The 18,479-nt window shown below is 34.7% G+C and overlaps 1 protein-coding gene across 1 annotated transcript in view; it reads left to right on the top strand.

Annotated features, from left to right (window-relative positions):
• Positions 1-6,549: 6,549 nt before the first annotated feature.
• The window catches only part of LOTGIDRAFT_162881 (hypothetical protein), a gene marked incomplete at both ends in the record, with an annotated part of 18,855 nt that continues 6,925 nt past the window's right edge, over positions 6,550-18,479 (top strand). Inside the window, 8 exons of the mRNA XM_009058899.1 lie at positions 6,550-6,634; positions 12,007-12,183; positions 12,544-12,723; positions 14,137-14,319; positions 15,468-15,650; positions 16,008-16,187; positions 16,767-16,949; positions 18,163-18,342. Coding sequence (XP_009057147.1) covers positions 6,550-6,634; positions 12,007-12,183; positions 12,544-12,723; positions 14,137-14,319; positions 15,468-15,650; positions 16,008-16,187; positions 16,767-16,949; positions 18,163-18,342 — 1,351 coding nt within the window. The remainder of the gene's footprint in view (positions 6,635-12,006; positions 12,184-12,543; positions 12,724-14,136; positions 14,320-15,467; positions 15,651-16,007; positions 16,188-16,766; positions 16,950-18,162; positions 18,343-18,479) is intronic.

Below are 18,479 nucleotides of genomic sequence, written 5' to 3'. Positions count from 1 at the left end.
ACAAGATACACTACTAGAGTAAATATACAAGATACACTACTAGAATAAATATACAAGATACACTACTAGAGTAAATATGCAAGATACACTCAAAGAGTAAATATACAAGATATACTACCGGAGTAAATATACAAGATACACTACTAGAGTAAATATGCAAGATACACCACTAGAGTAAATATACAAGATACACTACTAGAGTAAATATACAAGATACACCACTAGAGTAAATATGCAAGATACACCACTAGAGTAAATATACAAGATACACTACTAGAGTAAATATACAAGATACACCACTAGAGTAAATATACAAGATACACCACTAGAGTAAATATACAAGATACACCACTAGAGTAAATATACAAGATACACTACTAGAGTAAATATACAAGATACACTACTAGAGTAAATATACAAGATACACCACTAGAGTAAATATACAAGATACACTACTAGAGTAAATATACAAGATACACTACTAGAGTAAATATACAAGATACACTACTAGAGTAAATATACAAGATACACCACTAGAGTAAATATACAAGATACACTACTAGAGTAAATATGCAAGATACACTCAAAGAGTAAATATACAAGATATACTACCGGAGTAAATATACAAGATACACTACTAGAGTAAATATACAAATACACTACTAGAGTAAATATACAAGATACACTACCAGAGTAAATATACAAGATACACCACTATAGTAAATATACAAGATACACTACTAGAGTAAATATACAATATACACTACTAGAGTAAATATACAAGATACACTACTAGAGTAAATATACAAGATACACCACTATAGTAAATATACAAGATACACTACTAGAGTAAATATACAAGATACACTACGAGAGTAAATATACAAGATACACTACTAGAGTAAATATACAAGATACACCACTATAGTAAATATACAAGATACACTACTAGAGTAAATATACAAGATACACTACTAGAGTAAATATACAAGATACACCACTATAGTAAATATACAAGATACACTACTAGAGTAAATATACAAGATACACCACTAGAGTAAATATACAAGATACATCACTAGAGTAAATATACAAGATACACTACCAGAGTAAATATACAAGATTTACTACTAGAGTAAATGTACAAATTACACTACTAGTTCGGAGGGGTAACTAATATATTCGGAGGGGAAATGGTATGATGGAATTTGTCAGTTGTTCGAATTTATCCCCACAAGCCCTAGTCGGTCTGCTTATTAAGCCAGCCAGCCGCCGCCCCTCTGGTGGATATGACAACAACCGTTCCAAATTCTCACTCACTGAATTCCTTCATCAAGTGTGCCAGAGGAAAATATGTTTTCTATTACAGGTTTAATTATGAATGCCAAACGAAGCTCACTTGTTGATCATGATATTCTTTGTTCTATATAACATCAACTAATACCATGACTTATAATTCTTTGCTGTGGACTGGTTAGTAAAGATAAATCGGTGCATTTTGGTTTGAAGCATGGACATGTATGTTGAAAACGAGTCCCTCACAATGTTAAGTATTTGGATATCGATATCGTTGTCTGTAATTCTAGAATTTTGAGGCTCATTTATGAAAAACTTTCCACTTGTCTTGAAGTTGTATTCTACTTGATCTGGATTAAAATGTTGATATTCAGCAAACAGTTTAGTAATTTGCATTAGCAGTCTACGATTCTTGGTCAGTATTAGTCGGAGATAATCACCCATCTAGTATTAGTGGCACTTAGTGCGAATTTCTTTTCTCTCAAAGTTGCTGTCAAGCCAGTCACAGCCACCAAATGTGTTAGCTTAGTTGTAGCCAGCTGATAAAACCCCATAGCCAGCCGAATTTTGGCAAACTGGCAAACTGGCTCGCTCACGGGTCAAGTTATGACTAAATCCGCCTGTAACTTACACAGGCTCCAGACTTCCAGTAAGCTACTACGTTAATGTTCAGCAGACTCGGTATTGGTGGAATTCAGCCTGAAAAAACAATTCTGTAAAATTCCTCCTCTTTTATCCCCATTATGTAATTATCCACCTTCACTTCATTAAAATATATTTTTTTACATAAAAACATCAGAATGATGACGACATTTTAATTTACTCCATCCTTCATTTGTGAGCACGACAGTTTTTGTCATATTTTCATTAACAGAGAAAAGTTTATTACTCCCACCACCGCCAAAATCAAATAAATAAATGTCCATCTTTTCAAGTTGGCATTGATATGAAAAACAACCCTTTTTACATTCTTATAATCTATTAACCTCAATAGGAGAGAATTAAATAAAAACATCAGAATGATGACGACATCTTCAGATCTTTAGATGTACATTCTTATAATCTAAAAACCTCAATAGAAGAGAATTTGACCTCATTTATGAAACATTGAAAATCTTCCACGAGGTTTGTTTCAGTTTCAGAATTTAAAATATTTCATAATTCATATATATTTTTTTATATATTTCAAAAAGCCCCCAATCTCTTGTCAACTGGACGGAGTTGTAAGACACAATACTATCCTTGTGGAATTCATTTTCCTGGATAGATGCCTATTAAAACACCTTTTTAGACATTTGGATATTTAATCATAACAAGTTAAGTAAAAGTAAACAGTGTAAAATCTACGGAGTGTGAAACATGACATAACGTAATGAACTATTTGGAGAGATATTTCTTCAAGGTAATACATACTGTATATAGAAAGATCTCAGAGGCCTGGGTATTTCACATCACTCGTTCTTTTATACCCAACACAGTCCCGGGTTCAATTTCTGACATTTTCTTATTTGGTATAGAGTTGAGTTTTTGGTTTATGGGAGAAACTCGGCATCAACAACTCACTCGAAATTCAAATTCAAGAATTCAAAAACATGTCGTATTTGAGTTTCCGTATATATCATATATTTTCTATTTAAAAAGTGTTGTTAAAATATGTGACTAATATTTACTAGACCAGTATTTAACATACAGTTAAAGACAGAATTAATGATAGTTATACAATACCAGATCAGTATATTACATACAGTTGACAGACAGAATTAATGATAGTTATGAAATTCAATCTATAAGTTCAGCTAGTGTAGCAATTATTTCAATTTTTCTCCTTTTCAAATTTTAAATTAATCAATAGACGTGGATATAATCCTTGCTGTTTATATTATTTATTGTATTACGAAATGCAAAAATAAATACGTATTGAACATAATGAAACTAGAACAAAGATGTAAAACATATTACTCTAATTCCGAGAGGTGTAACGTTAAACGCATTGGGATCGTCAAGAGTGTAGACCGAAACATCTGCCTCTATTCAAGCGCCTGATAGGTATTTTTGACAATGTAGTAAAGTCAGAAAAACTAGGCTCTGTTTTATGGACATTTTCCACACTTCCGAAGATAATTTTTTCTAACATGATATTGAATTACCACTTTTAATTAGTGTCATCGTAATTTTCGTTTTGTTGGTGTTACGTGACTTTGTGACCCTTGAACATTGGCTGCACACGTAGTTTTAAATGGCCGACTAGAGATTGTGATCGTAAACTTCAGACTTGGCATAAATGGTGTGTGTGGTGTGATGATGGTATGACTGAACTATAAAATTTCCATTATTCCGAATATATTTGGGTTTGGCTGTTTCGATTTAAATAAATTGGTTTAAAGGCCTAGTTTTTCTCACCATGGTGAGCCAATTTCTTTGACCAATTTTTCCTGTGACTAGATAAACCAAGTCCAAACCGTTAAACTAAGCCAAAAATCCAAAACAATATATACATTGGTAGCTGCTAATGAAATGTGCACATGACGAACACAAACACAAATATTCTACAATTTCATTGGTTTTATAATAAATTGATGTGTTTTTATTGGCATCCCTTACAAGAATCAAATCTTTAATACATCCAGTAATTTACGAGTCGTCAGATCTCTGTGATTTGAGGTAATTTGTATTAATTAATGTTATTAGTTCTTTCAGTTTCATTTAAATAATATTTACCGATATTATATTTATCATAAATTAGGTTAACATTGTTACATGATTTTCTACCAGTAATAACTAACTTACTACATTAACAAGTACATACGTTTTCATTAATGAAACAAAGTTTTAAAAATTTCAAGAATCTTTTTTGAATATTTTTACATCATTAGATATTAATGGGATTACGATTGGGAATATTCTAAACACCTTTCATACTTTTGCACCAAGAACACATCAAGTTGACAAATGATGAGTGTGTGACATCCCATAGTTGGCATCCATGCTGAGATAAATAATATATTTGGAACAATGTATATTTTATCCAGGAATATGAACTATTAAATACATGCAATAATGAATTAACAAGTGTGTTATATACAGTCTTGGAGAATTAGAATCCATCAATTATTTTAAACTTTTCCATACCTTCATGACATACAGCGTTTAGCTTCATTAGTCCATAACGAAAAATGACATATTAATGTTTTCACAGCAAAGAAATTATTTAAAACCTCTTAAATTTTACATTAAATCAAACACAATTAAACGCACGTTTCTGTTCATACTTTCAGAATCTCATAGACAGACCTTTACTTGCATTAGAGGACATAATTGTTCTTATACGCCCGCATGAAATGGGGGCATATATTGTCGTCACCTATGTCCGTCGGTCCGTCCGTTCGTCCGTCGGTCTGTGCTTGTAAACACTCTTATATCTAGAAGGCACAATTCTTGACTGATTTTGACGAAACTTGGTATGATTGTTTGTAATCACCCACAGATTAACCTTATTAAAAATCCGAAAAATCGAAAAATATTATAGTATGAGTTATTGCCCTTGTTCTTGAAATGCTCGTACACACTCTAGAAGGCGCAATTCATGACGGATTTCGACGAAACTTGGTGTGAGTGTTTGTAGTCACCCAAGGATGTTCCCTATTGAAAGTCCGAAAAATCGAAAAATAATTAGTTAGAGTTATTGCCCTTGTTCTTGAAAACGCGTTCAATTTTAACTTGTTAACACTCTAGATTGTTCAATTTTTGACAGATTTTTACGAATCTTGCTGCGAGTGTTTAATATTACGCAAAAATGTCTCTATTAAAAATCAGAAGAATCGAGAATATTTAGTATGATTTTTTATTCTTGGTTTTTTTTAAACGCGTTCAATTTTAAGCTTGTAAACACTCTTAAAGGCACAATTCTTGACAGATTTTGACAAAATTTAGTGAATTTGTTCATTAACCCTTGGATGAAAATAAAAAAAATCACAAAATGTTTTATAGGAGTTTTTGAAAAAGATTTTTAATTTTAACACTTAAGGCACGATTCTTGTGGGAAGTTGACAAAACAAATATTATTCAGTATCGCCCCAAAAATACAAAAGCAGTGTATGACTGAAGGTTGAATATTTCATACTGGTGATTGTTACTGTACTGCCAAATATTTTTATTCAATACGTATATTATCTTGCCTGGCAAGCAATCTTCTTAGTTTGATGAAAAGGAATTTGGATCTAAGACTTCCGTTACATAGAGGACAACAATTGATTCTACAACAAATGGAAAATATTCATTTTGCAAAAGTGCACAGAACTATTATTAATCTCATTTTTATACATTTGACATGTGGAATATTTTGGTGTGATATTGAACCTTTCGTTAAAAAGTTAAATGTGTTAAATAAAAACAATATGCATGATATGAATCAGTGGTTTGCTGAGTAAGGTCTCCGTCACACGTCAGTACGTCAAACACATCAATAAACACGTCAGACACGTCAATAAACACGCCAGACACGTCAGTACGTCAAACACGTCAATAAACACGCCAGACACGTCAATAAACACGTCAGACACGTCAGTAAACACGTCAAATACATCAGTAAACACGTCAGACACGTCAATACGTCGATGCTACTTTACAAACTTATGTTTATAAAAACTATTACATCGAAAAACGAAATTTCAAGAAATTTGCAAAACAAATATGTATGATATCAATCAGTGGTCTGCTGATGTAAAATATTAATTAACAGTTATAATAGAAACATCTGTTCAGTGGGAGACTTTGAATTTACCATAAATCAGTTTTCAAATTCAGCATTCAACAGTATATCAACAAGTCTCGATATTGATACGTAAGAATGAAAAACTTCTTTTGTTCCGTATTGTTTTTCTCCGTAATAACTCTTATAGATGCCGGTAAATATTCTTATTTATTATTTAAAAGTTCTACTCTGCTTTGAATTTAAAGTTAAATTGTGCAGATCTGGATGTAATTTAAGTTAGCTTTTTATTTGTTGGAGGAGAACGAGTCACAGGAACTCCGGTTTATTCAAAGCCTTTCTTTACAGGCCTAAACAAATATTCAGATATATTTATCTGTAGAAAGTCAAGTAAATTTTGAGACAATCAATTGTCGAGTGGATGCGAGTTGTCGAGTCTGAAGTATATAATGGAAACGAATAATATAAAAATTCAAATTACAGATTGCTTGACTTTTCCCAATGTAACTAACTCTGAGCTCAATACAGACTGTGGAAATGTAGAGATGGAATGTAAAAAAGGCTTTGAGATGGTACAGGGTATAGAATGTATTGAAGGAGAATGGATATATCAAACACCAATTTGTACAGGTAAGATAATTAATTTTAATACTTGAATTACATTACACATAAACAATATAAGCTTTGTGGACTTACCTAAAGGGATGCCGAGTTGACAAACCAAATCTGCTTCATTGTCAGAGAGGACCATCGAAACTCCTTGCGTTTCTATTGGTATGAGGACAACGATACCAACAAGAAGTTTATGAAATACAGGATGAGGGTATACCTCTTCGGCAACAGCCCATCGCCTAATGTTGCAACCCGAGGTATCAGCAAAGCAGCTCTAAAAGCAAAATCGGAATTTGGCACCCAGAAGCTTCTTCTGAGAGACATTATTTCGGAAACCGTAGATTGGGACACATCGTATACGACGTCTCAGCCTTCAAATAGTACATGTTTTATTAAATATAGAGGACACAGGCCCATTATACAATAAAGTAAATATTAATATACACAATTATACAAACTACATGTGGATACTTAATTCACATTTTCCAAGGCTCAAAGAATTTTGTCCTTTTTTTTCAAAGACAAAAATGTATATTTAGCCAAATTGTACAAGATGGTAGCATTTGTGTTTGACATTGATATATTTAATTTTTGTTGAGATGGGTGTTTATGATAATATTGGGGTATAAGTTCTAACCTTAATTCTTCATAAAAAGGACAGATGAGGATAAAATGATATTCTGATTCGACATATTACACAGAGAGGACAAAACCGTTCGCATCTTGTTAAACCAAGCTGTCTGCCCTTTTCAATCATTAAAGGGTGATTTGAGCACCGTAACTTACATAAGACAATACGATACACACTGACATTGATATCAAGATAGGTTTCTCTATTGACACTTTCTTTAAAGCCTGCATAGAAGTCTAGCTTTGACACTGTTTGGATGTTTTCGTGCCATAACTGATTATCAATATCTCTTTGTTTGAAAATTTTGCTGAATGAATTGTCAACTGTTTGATTGTACCAAACCTCAGCAAACCCGTATGCACTAAGTACATTTTTGATCTTTAGTGCCCAGCAGTTGATGTTCTTTTCAGCCAAATCATACTGATATTGATATATTACAGATAATATTCTATTTTCTTTTTGATTAACTAATCTAATCCAGTATTTGGTTAATCTGTTATACAAGTTAACTGTCACAGAATATCGACCAAGTTCACCCCGGGCAACAATATTTGGGACTGTCTGACTTAAATTGATTAACGACTTAAGGAACCTATCCTGCACTAAATCGATGTCGGGAGCAGGGTGGAATCCCCACACCTCGCTACCGTAAAATAAGATAGGTACAATTTTAGCATCGAAAATATGCAGTTTAGTACGGATTGGCAACTTATAGAAGTTTGGTATTTGTGATTTAAGGATTCTGGCTTAGAGGCTTGTTGGGCCAATGTCTTCTGGGCTTGAAACCAGGAGGTGGAAGATGCCAACTGAACACCTATATATTTGTACGAAGGTACTATTTCTAAAGCAATTCCATCAAGAACAAATTTCTCATATTTCCTCAATTGGCCACCTTTCCGAAAGACTACAATTTTTTTTTGTTACTGTCAATCTCCAATTTTTGCAATATTTTGTCAGTTTATCGAGCCTATTTTGCAATCCTTTAACCGTACTGTCGAAAAGTACAATATCATCGGCAAACAATAATATAAATAGTTATATCGTACTAACATTAATGCACCTTTGATCATCAATGCTCAAATCTGAAACAATGTCATTTATGAAAAATGAAAACAAAAATGGTGATAATTGGCAACATTGTCGTACACCAAATGCAGCTTCAAATATATCGGTGCTACCTAATGAGACTCTTACACAAGCTTTAACATTTTCGTACATATTTCTCAATAATCTAAATGTATAACCCTTAATGTTTCCATTCCACAGTTTGTAAATCAAACTATTCCTGCAAATGGAATCAAAGGCAGATTTAAGGTCAATGAGACCACAATATAGCCTACTATGGCACAAGTTTACAATTTTGTTAATAACAGTGTCTAAGATAACGATATTATCTATAAGCTGAAAGCCAGTTCTAAAACCAGCCTGTTCCTATACTAAAACGTCTTCTCTCTTTGCCCACTGTGTTAGTCTTTCGCACACAACTTTTGCGAATATTTTTCCTGCAACTTCCAAAAGAGTCACCGGGCGATAGTTAGAAGTGTCATTCGGATTACCTGTTTTAAAAATTGGCACAATCACACCTAAAGTCCACTCCACTGGGTATACTCCGGTTCTAAATATTAAATTGAAAAGAAACGTAAGGATATCAACACAAATTAGGGGCGCGTTTTTCAAGGGCTCTATTGGGATACCATCATACCCAGGTGCCTTTCCACTTTTCATACCATGTATTGCATTTTCAATCTCTTCGTGGGTAATTACTGCATCTAAAGGGTCGTCTCCAATACTGGCATTTATGTGATCTTCGCTTATTGAATTCACAAATGTGTCTCACCATAAAATTGTTGAAAGTCGGGAGATTCATCTATACCTTGGAAGTGCTTAATGAAGTGATCTGTCCAACACATGGCAGATATATTGTTTTTAGACATAACTGAGTTCGGTTTGAAGGAACGCCAGAAACGTTTCCAATCTTGTAGTCGCAAAGCTCCTTCAAGACAATCACAAAAAGCATTAAATGCACTATCTGATTTTTGTTTACACAATAGTTCGTAGGAATTTTTAGAGTCAGCTTCCCTATCAGTTGGTGCGTTTGAGATATGGAACTGGCGTAGGTGTCTTCTAGCTTCCAGTCGCGCTTCTTGGCATTCAAGGTCAAACCAATGGTTGTCTCTCGCTTTGTTAGACGTAGGTAATATTTACTTAAAACATCGGTTGTATTAGAGAACTCATTATAAGTACCTGGGCATCAGAACATTGATATATATTGTCTAATTGAGAGCTAAGAGATTCCCAGTTTTGTACGTATTCTTCGCGCTTGTTCACGTCCCAGATTAGCCTATATTTGTGAGAATTGAAGAATTTACTTAAGTTCGATTCCCGTTCCATCTCAATACTAAGCTCGTATGAAATCGGCATGTGTGTGTGTTCTATCTCTGGTAAGATATCAAATTGACAAAAAAGTTCCATAGTTTCCTGTCCACATAATACGTAGTCGACAACACTCTGTCCATTATTTGCGAAGCAGGTTATTTTCCCCAAATCTTTGTCAGATGATAAATGAAGATGATGGTAAATCTCTCTTGATCTACTTAAAGACCATAGAATTTCTCGACCATATATTCCTCAACTGAGCAAATGCACTTCCGAGCTACACGTATTCTCAGATTTAACTGAAAACGCACAAGAGATGTCAAAGCCCACCTTTATTCGTCTTTGAGAAAGTCGCCCAACAAACCAGAACCACCATTCTGAGAAATGAGAATTAGCACACTTTGCCGTCTAACAACTGGACATTCAAATGGGCCGTGTCAAATTCTACACCCACAATTCTCGTATACATAAACAATTCCACTCGGAGATTCTTTATCTACCGGTCAAACGTCAAGAAGATTCTCAAGTTGTTAGATGCTTCGCAGTGACAAAACTCCGCCAGACCTTGCAACAAGGTCAATCCACGCAGAAGAACTTCAGACCAGTGACTGGTTAAACGGACCTGGACAATTATTTAAATCTACCTCACAGGACACGGACACATTAGATCTTGTGATGCCTGATGGAGACTGTGAGGGTCTGCGTCGTAACGACAATAGTCGACTCTTTCAAAGAAACTTTAACTCCACCTGGTCTTGGATCTGCTAGATTAGAACGCTTTCCGACCTTTCCAAGATGGACAAACAAGTTTCCAGAAACAGCCTACTTATTCGTGTGGAACACTAATCGCAATACTCTACGAGTTGGTGTTTGTTAAGGCAATTCTATAGAGAAACTGGATATAATTAAACCCATAGTTTACCTGGAAATAGCCACGTTGCAACCCTACTACGACACTACCATGAGAAGGTAAAGCACCAGGGTCGCCATATCACCGAAGATGCCGTTAGATCAGCGGGGTATTGGATTACTTCCGGCAAACGTTTATTATCCAGTATCATACATAACTGCATTACGTGCAAAAAGCTGAGGAGGGAAATGCAACACCAAATCGTAGATTCACAGGTATCCGCGGTCCAGTCAAGCTCTATCGCTCAGATCAGGGAACGAACTGTGTTGGACCAATCCAGAGACACCTCAGAGAGACTAGAGTGGAATGAAAATTCAATATCTCCATTCGTCCCATATCGGAGGAGCTTGGGAAGGCCTGATTGGCACCACAAGGCGAATTCTTGACGCAATGCTCGTTGAAGCTCAAAGCAGAAAGTTTCTGACTCACAACGTGCTGACCGAGAACTGTGCCATTATCAACTCTAGACTATTAACACCTGTCTCAACAGACCGAGAGAATCCGCGTAAATTGACTCCAGCAATGTTTTTGACACTTTCTCGGACCTTCTGGTCCCAATGGAGCAAGGATTATTTACCGTTACTTCAAACAAAGAGACACTCGACAACCCAGGAGCGGATTTAAGGGAAGGAGACATCGTCCAATTGAAAGAAAACTCTTTTTTTGTGTAAATACTGGATAAAAGGAATTTATTCGTGTAATATTTCATAGATCATGTTATTATTACCATTTTGTTTGTGTGCCAGTATTCTGGATTTACCATGCATATATTATATTGTACCGTAAAGTTGTTCAATATTACGTTTATGTAAACTTAATAGTGATATTCTGAAAATATCAGACGGGGATTGTGTTGAAACATAATTCTGTATTCTATTGTTAATCACACTTGTATCTTTATCATTATTAAATTAACTCGTCATAACGTATGACGAATGGGGGCGTGGTTTGGACACTATGAGTAAATTAGTAATTAGAATTGTATCTTATTGTCAATTTTTGCTTTTGTAGCCTTTTACCACATACACATACAGATACACGCACACAGACGCGCACATGTGCTACTGTACAACGCGATTTAAGTTTGAAACTCAACTTCTTGGTTTTCTCATTTTTACCTTGGCCCGTTGTATCGATCGGTTAAACTAACTGCCGTTCGGGGCAGATTTCCCCTATATATCCTTACCATTTCGTAATTTTCTCACAGATTTACCCTGCAATCTTTTACAGGTCAGAGAATATAGGCTGATAATTGTCCCAACATTTTATACTAGACTATAAAGCGCCCCATTACCCTCGAAATATTTCAAAATTACTCCCAGGTTGAAAACAATTTTGACTTGGGTTGGCCCCTTGAAAATATCAGGCATTTCCAGGAGGGGTCAACAAAGGTCAAACAAGGGCAATATATTCCAATCTTGTCAATATGCATATCAAATTACTATTGGTGCTTATCTTTTACTTTGTTTTCAGCGAAAGATTGTGGAGATATTCCACAAGGTTTTTTATCCTCTGGAAACGCAAGTGATACCACATTCCCAAATATAGCAAAATACACTTGTGATGAAGGACATGAATATTTCAGTGGTAAAACTGAGCTCTCGTGTCTGGCATCAGGACAGTGGGAAACTGATGTACTAGCCTGTCAACGTGAGTATGCCAGTGACAGGATTAGTGTTCCTGTGGAAAAGTATAAAATAAACCAAATACCACAGAACTAGGAGTTTTCCGCAGAAGCTTAAATCTGCCTTGTTAAAACAATCTCAGGTTCTGGTTTCTTTTGTAAGCTACAAGATTGATTTAAAGTCTCAGTTTTGTGTTCACAGACCCAAGAGCACCCGGTTTAAATGGCTAGAAGTGATAGATCCCGATGCCATTGTGTAAGATCTAGTGACACGCTCAGAGCTGTCCACAGTTCTAAAAGCAAACTTGGCTATAGTAGCTCAGAATAGGGAGGTTTATCAGGCTACGGTTTTACAGCTATTGCTTACTTCAACTGTCTGTTTTCAGCTAAAGATTGTGGACTTCCTCCACCTGGAATTTCATCAACGGTAACTGTTAATGGTGGTACAACATTTCCCAACACTGCCTCCTACAATTGTGATGACGGACATTATATTGATGGTGGAAAAATTGAAATATCATGTCTGGCATCAGGGAAATGGGAAACCGATGTTCTAGTTTGTGAAGGTAAGTATGCAGCAGTTTTGTCATTAAATAAACTACCTATACACAATTATCAATATCATTTCAAATCTTGACTACTGAACTAGTGAATGTGTTGGAAAATGGGTGAAAATTTGAAAACTTATTTGAAAGTTTTAACTGAACAAAATCAGGCCGTTGTTTTTTAACACCGCAACTATCGAAATTTTAGCCTTCAACTCCACGTGTGTCCAGAATTATCCGCATTTGAATTTTAAAAAGACGACTCGTCATTTCTTGAGACTCTGCCATATAAAGGAAAGATATAATAATATAGAAATAGAAAGTGAAATTCCTAGTTTGAGATATTATTTTAGAGATTATTGTACATTCCTGATACTTCTCAAGACTACATATTAACCAATTTGTGAACGTGAGTTGATTCAGTTGCATCAGCTATTTTATAGATAGAAAAACGATCTCAATTACAGCTATTTGTATTGATGTCGTACTATTTACTGATAGAATTCAATTTAAACTATTTATATAGTCATCTCAATATTTACTTTACCAGTTGATAGAGTCCAATATCAGCTATTTATATAGTCATCTCAATATTTACTTTACCAGTTGATAGAGATCAATATCAGCTATTTGTATAGTCATCTCAATATTTACTTTACCAGTTGATGGAGACCAATATCAGCTATATGTACAGTCATCTCAATATTTACTTTACCAGTTAATAGAGCCCAATATCAGCTATATGTACAGTCATCTCAATATTTACTTTACCAGTTGATGGAGACCAATATCAGCTATATGTACAGTCATCTCAATATTTACTTTACCAGTTAATAGAGCCCAATATCAGCTATATGTATAGTCATCTCAATATTTACTTTACCAGTTGATGGAGACCAATATCAGCTATATGTACAGTCATCTCAATATTTACTTTACCAGTTAATAGAGCCCAATATTAGCTATATGTACAGTCATCTCAATATTTACTTTACCAGTTGATAGAGACCAATATCAGCTATTTGTATAGTCATTTCAATATTTACTTTACCAGTTGATAGAGCTCAATATCCGCTATTTGTATAGTCATCTCAATATTTACTTTACCAGTTGATAGAGACCAATATCAGCTATTTGTATATTCATCTCAATATTTACTTTACCAGTTGATAGAGACCAATATCAGCTATTTGTATAGTCATCTCAATATTTACTTTACCAGTTGATAGAGACCAATATCAGCTATATGTACAGTCATCTCAATATTTACTTTACCAGTTAATAGAGAACAATATCAGCTATTTGTATAGTCATCTCAATATTGCAATTCCCATCGATACTCTTGATCGATTTTATATATTGTTCGTTCTTCGCAATTAAACCTCAGGTATAAAAAAAGTCCAGGCTTATTATTATATTCTACTTCTATTTCAGCTAAAGATTGTGGAGCTGTTCCACCAGGTAATTTTTCTACAGGAACTGCAGCAAGTGGTACAACATACCCAAACAAAGCAGACTATACTTGTAATGAAGGACATGAAGAAGCAAGTGGTGATTTCAGTATTAAATGTCTAGCATCAGGCCAGTGGGATGTTGCTAATATTTTAGTTTGTCAAGGTAAGTATATAGTCAATCTCTTTCTTGCTAGAATATTATCATTTAATTAAAACAAATTTAGAGATATGGTTTGTATACATTTTGACACAAAATATGTCAGAAGACACCAAATCAGTTCTATATTTTTAAATAGGCCCTTCAACAGAGCTGTCGCATCTTGAAGACAGCTGTTGTCCCTCCATTAAGTACGTCTTTCCCCTATTTGTAGCTCAGTCTCATTGATAAGATACCGCCACTGGAGCAAGGTAAGTGACACCATATACCCAAAATAAGATTAGGCAAGTTTAACAAGGCTATATACATTCTTCATTTCTTGAGACTCTGTCATATATAGGAAAGATATAATAATATAGAAATAGAAAGTGAAATTCCTAGTTTGAGATATTATTTTAGAGATTATTGTACATTCCTAGTACTTCTCAAGACTACATATTAACCAATTTGTGAACGTGAGTTGATTCAGTTGCATCAGCTATTTTATAGATAGAAAAAACGATCTCAATTACAGCTATATGTACAGTCATCTCAATATTTACTTTACCAGTTAATAGAGCCCAATGTCAGCTATATGTACAGTCATCTCAATATTTACTTTACCAGTTGATAGAGACCAATATCAGCTATTTGTATATTCATCTCAATATTTACTTTACCAGTTGATAGAGACCAATATCAGCTATTTGTATATTCATCTCAATATTTACTTTACCAGTTGATAGAGACCAATATCAGCTATTTGTATATTCATCTCAATATTTACTTTACTAGTTGATAGAGACCAATATCAGTTATTTGTATAGTCATCTCAATATTTACTTTACCAGTTGATGGAGACCAATATCAGCTATATGTACAGTCATCTCAATATTTACTTTACCAGTTAATAGAGCCCAATATCAGCTATATGTACAGTCATCTCAATATTTACTTTACCAGTTGATAGAGACCAATATCAGCTATTTGTATATTCATCTCAATATTTACTTAACCAGTTGATAGAGACCAATATCAGCTATTTGTATAGTCATCTCAATATTGCAATTCCCATCGATATTCTTGATCGATTTTATGTATTGTTCGTTCTTCTCAATTAAACCTCAGGTATAAAAAAAGTCCAGGCTTATTATCATATTCTACTTCTATTTCAGCTAAAGATTGTGGAGCTGTTCCACCAGGTAATTTTTCTACAGGAACTGCAGCAAGTGGTACAACATACCCAAACAAAGCAGAGTATACTTGTAATGAAGGACATGAAGAAGCAAGTGGTGATATCAGTATTAAATGTCTAGCATCAGGCCAGTGGGATGTTGCTAATATACTAGTTTGTCAAGGTAAGTATATAGTCAATCTCATTCTTGCTAGAATATTATCATTTAATTAAAACAAATTTAGAGATATGGTTTGTATACATTTTGACATAAAATATGTCAGAAGACACCAAATCAGTTCTATATTTTTAAATATGCCCTTCAACGGAGCTGTTGCATCTTGAAGACAGCTGTTGTCCCTCCATTAAGTACGTCTGTCCCCTATTTGTAGCTCAGTCTCATTGATAAGATACCGCCACTGGAGCAAGGTAAGTGACACCATATACCCAAAATAAGATTAGGCAAGTTTAACAAGGCTATATACATTCTTCTTGTATCACGAATTGTTTTTCTGATGTCTAAATATCTCCTTGTTTTCAGCGAAAGATTGTGGAGATCTTCCGCCAGGTACTTTATCCACGGGGAAAGGTAATGGTAGAAGCACATTTCCCAACACTGCCAACTACACTTGTGATGAGGGTCATGAACGTGTAAGTGGTAAAACTGAGATCTCGTGTCTGGCATCAGGACAATGGGAAACTGGAGTACTAGTCTGTAAAGGTAAGTATGCCAGTGACTCTTGTCATTCAGAAAAAAGTCTCTACGTTTCAATAGCCAAGAAATAAAAGTTAGTGCTTATTTTTATATTCTACTTCGTTTTCAGCGAAAGATTGTGGAAGAATTCCAATGGGTGATTTTACCTTTGGAAACGGACCTGATACCACATTCCCAAATAAAGCAAAATTCGTTTGTATTTCACAATCTGTGAGTCACAATCTGCTAGTTTTGGTAGAAATGTAAGAACCACTGACGTTTCACTGAAAATTATTATAAATCAATTTGGTGATATTATACACTTAAATGTTTTTAGAAAATCTCTTTACAATCTCTTTAAAACATTTCTAATCTGAAAGACAGTATACACCTAGTTTCCACAGGACCAATTATTCTAATTATTCTAATATTATGTGAAAATTATACTACAGTAAGTGGGAAATATCTGAGGTTGCCCGAATTTCTAACCTAGTCATGAGATTTTTGCCCGAAAAACATATCTTTGGAAGGCGGCTGACCCCTCTCCCCCTACCCCAACCCCCCCTCCCCCCACAACTATTGCTTACTTCATCTGTCTTTTTTCAGCTAAAGATTGTGGACCTCATCCACAAGGTATTTTATCAATGGTAACTGATCTTGAAGTTGGTACCACATATCCCAACATTGCCTCCTACACTTGTAAAGAGGGACATGAACGAGCAAGTGGTCAAACTTCTATCCGGTGTCTGGAATCAGGACAGTGGGAAAGTGATGTACTAGTTTGTGAACGTAAGTATGCAACAGTTTTGTCATTAAATATACTACCTATACACTATGTACTTCTGCCCGCAATTACCTTCGGAATATACGTTAATCATTATCATACATGTAATCATATTTACCATTTAATTATTATCTCTTCTTGATAGCAATTACCATCGATACTCTTGCTGAACTTTGTTACATATTCACTATAGACATATATTGTTCAGTTTTCTACTGAGTTGTAGCCTCAACATTTGCAAAACAAAGCGTTACGAAAACAAAGTCAAATCGAATACAATTTCAACGAAATAATAAAAACCATGGGTGGAAAATGTTGATACCCCTTTGTCTCAGAAAAGATACATACAGGGAATTACGTCACAGTAGGAAATCCTCTTGAAGCTACATTTTAAGTTCGATTGTGAAAATTGCTGGAAATAAAAGGAAAACTGACTATTGAAAAATCAGAATCATTACGCTTATCATATAATTTTACACTTAGTCTTTTTTTTTCATATCCAAATAGGATGCGTAATTTTCGTCATCGGTTGTGTTTTTAATTTTTAATTCACCAGGATATAATTCTGAAATCTAAATATTCACTAAATTTGGGATTATTCAAGGAGAGGACATCATCTATATACCGATACATGAAATTAAAACCAGTGCATGTATTCTGCCTCGTATGTTTATAAAAATAAATCAGTAAATAAAGGCGCGCAATATATTACTTCAACTGTCTTTTTCCAGCTAAAGATTGTGGACCTCTCCCGCAAGGTACTTTATCAACAGGGAGTGTTAATGGTGGTAGCACGTTTTCCTTCACTACCTCCTACGCATGTCACTTTCCCCGACACGTTGGGGTTTACATGCATTAGAAAAAGCCCAAGATCTCTTCAATCTCAGTCTTCCCATTCCATCCACAATTCAACCAAATTAGACACATCAAATTAGGATCGTGCAGGAGGGGTGGGACATTTGCCCCCCCCCCCCCCCTAGAAAATGCACCCCCACTTCAATTCTAACTTCAAAAATTTGTCAAAAGGAACAGAAATTTTTTTCTGCAATTTTCTGATGGAGAAATCTTTCCGATACTCAGTCGGATGCTTTTGTTTTTGCGCTTACAAATATTTAATATCTTTTAATCAAAGATTGTGGAGATCTTGATGCAAATCTCTTCATTACTAGTAGCTCCAACGATGAGACATTTACCAGAAATGCTAATTATTTTTTTCAGCGAAAGATTGTGGAGATCTTCCGCAAGGTACTTTTTCATCAGGGATTGCTAATGGTGGTAGCACGTTTTCTTACACTGCCACCTACACTTGTTATGAGGGCCACCCACCATTAAGTGGTAAGGCTGAGATCTCGTGTCTGGCATCAGGATTGTGGGAAACCGATATACTAAGATGTCATAGTAAGTTTCTCAGTACTTTCAGATCTTCGGAAGTTTCATCTATTTTTATGTGTCAATTTACATTTAAAAACCAACAAATAACAAGGTATTACAGATAATCATATCTTAACATGTCTGACATTGTAGTATTTGCTGGG

Source organism: Lottia gigantea (genome assembly GCF_000327385.1).
Source record: "Lottia gigantea unplaced genomic scaffold LOTGIsca_36, whole genome shotgun sequence".
Classification (NCBI taxonomy): Eukaryota; Metazoa; Mollusca; class Gastropoda; family Lottiidae; genus Lottia; species Lottia gigantea.
The sequence above is the reverse complement of the archived record's forward strand: the minus strand, read 5'-3'. Positions and strand labels throughout refer to the sequence as shown.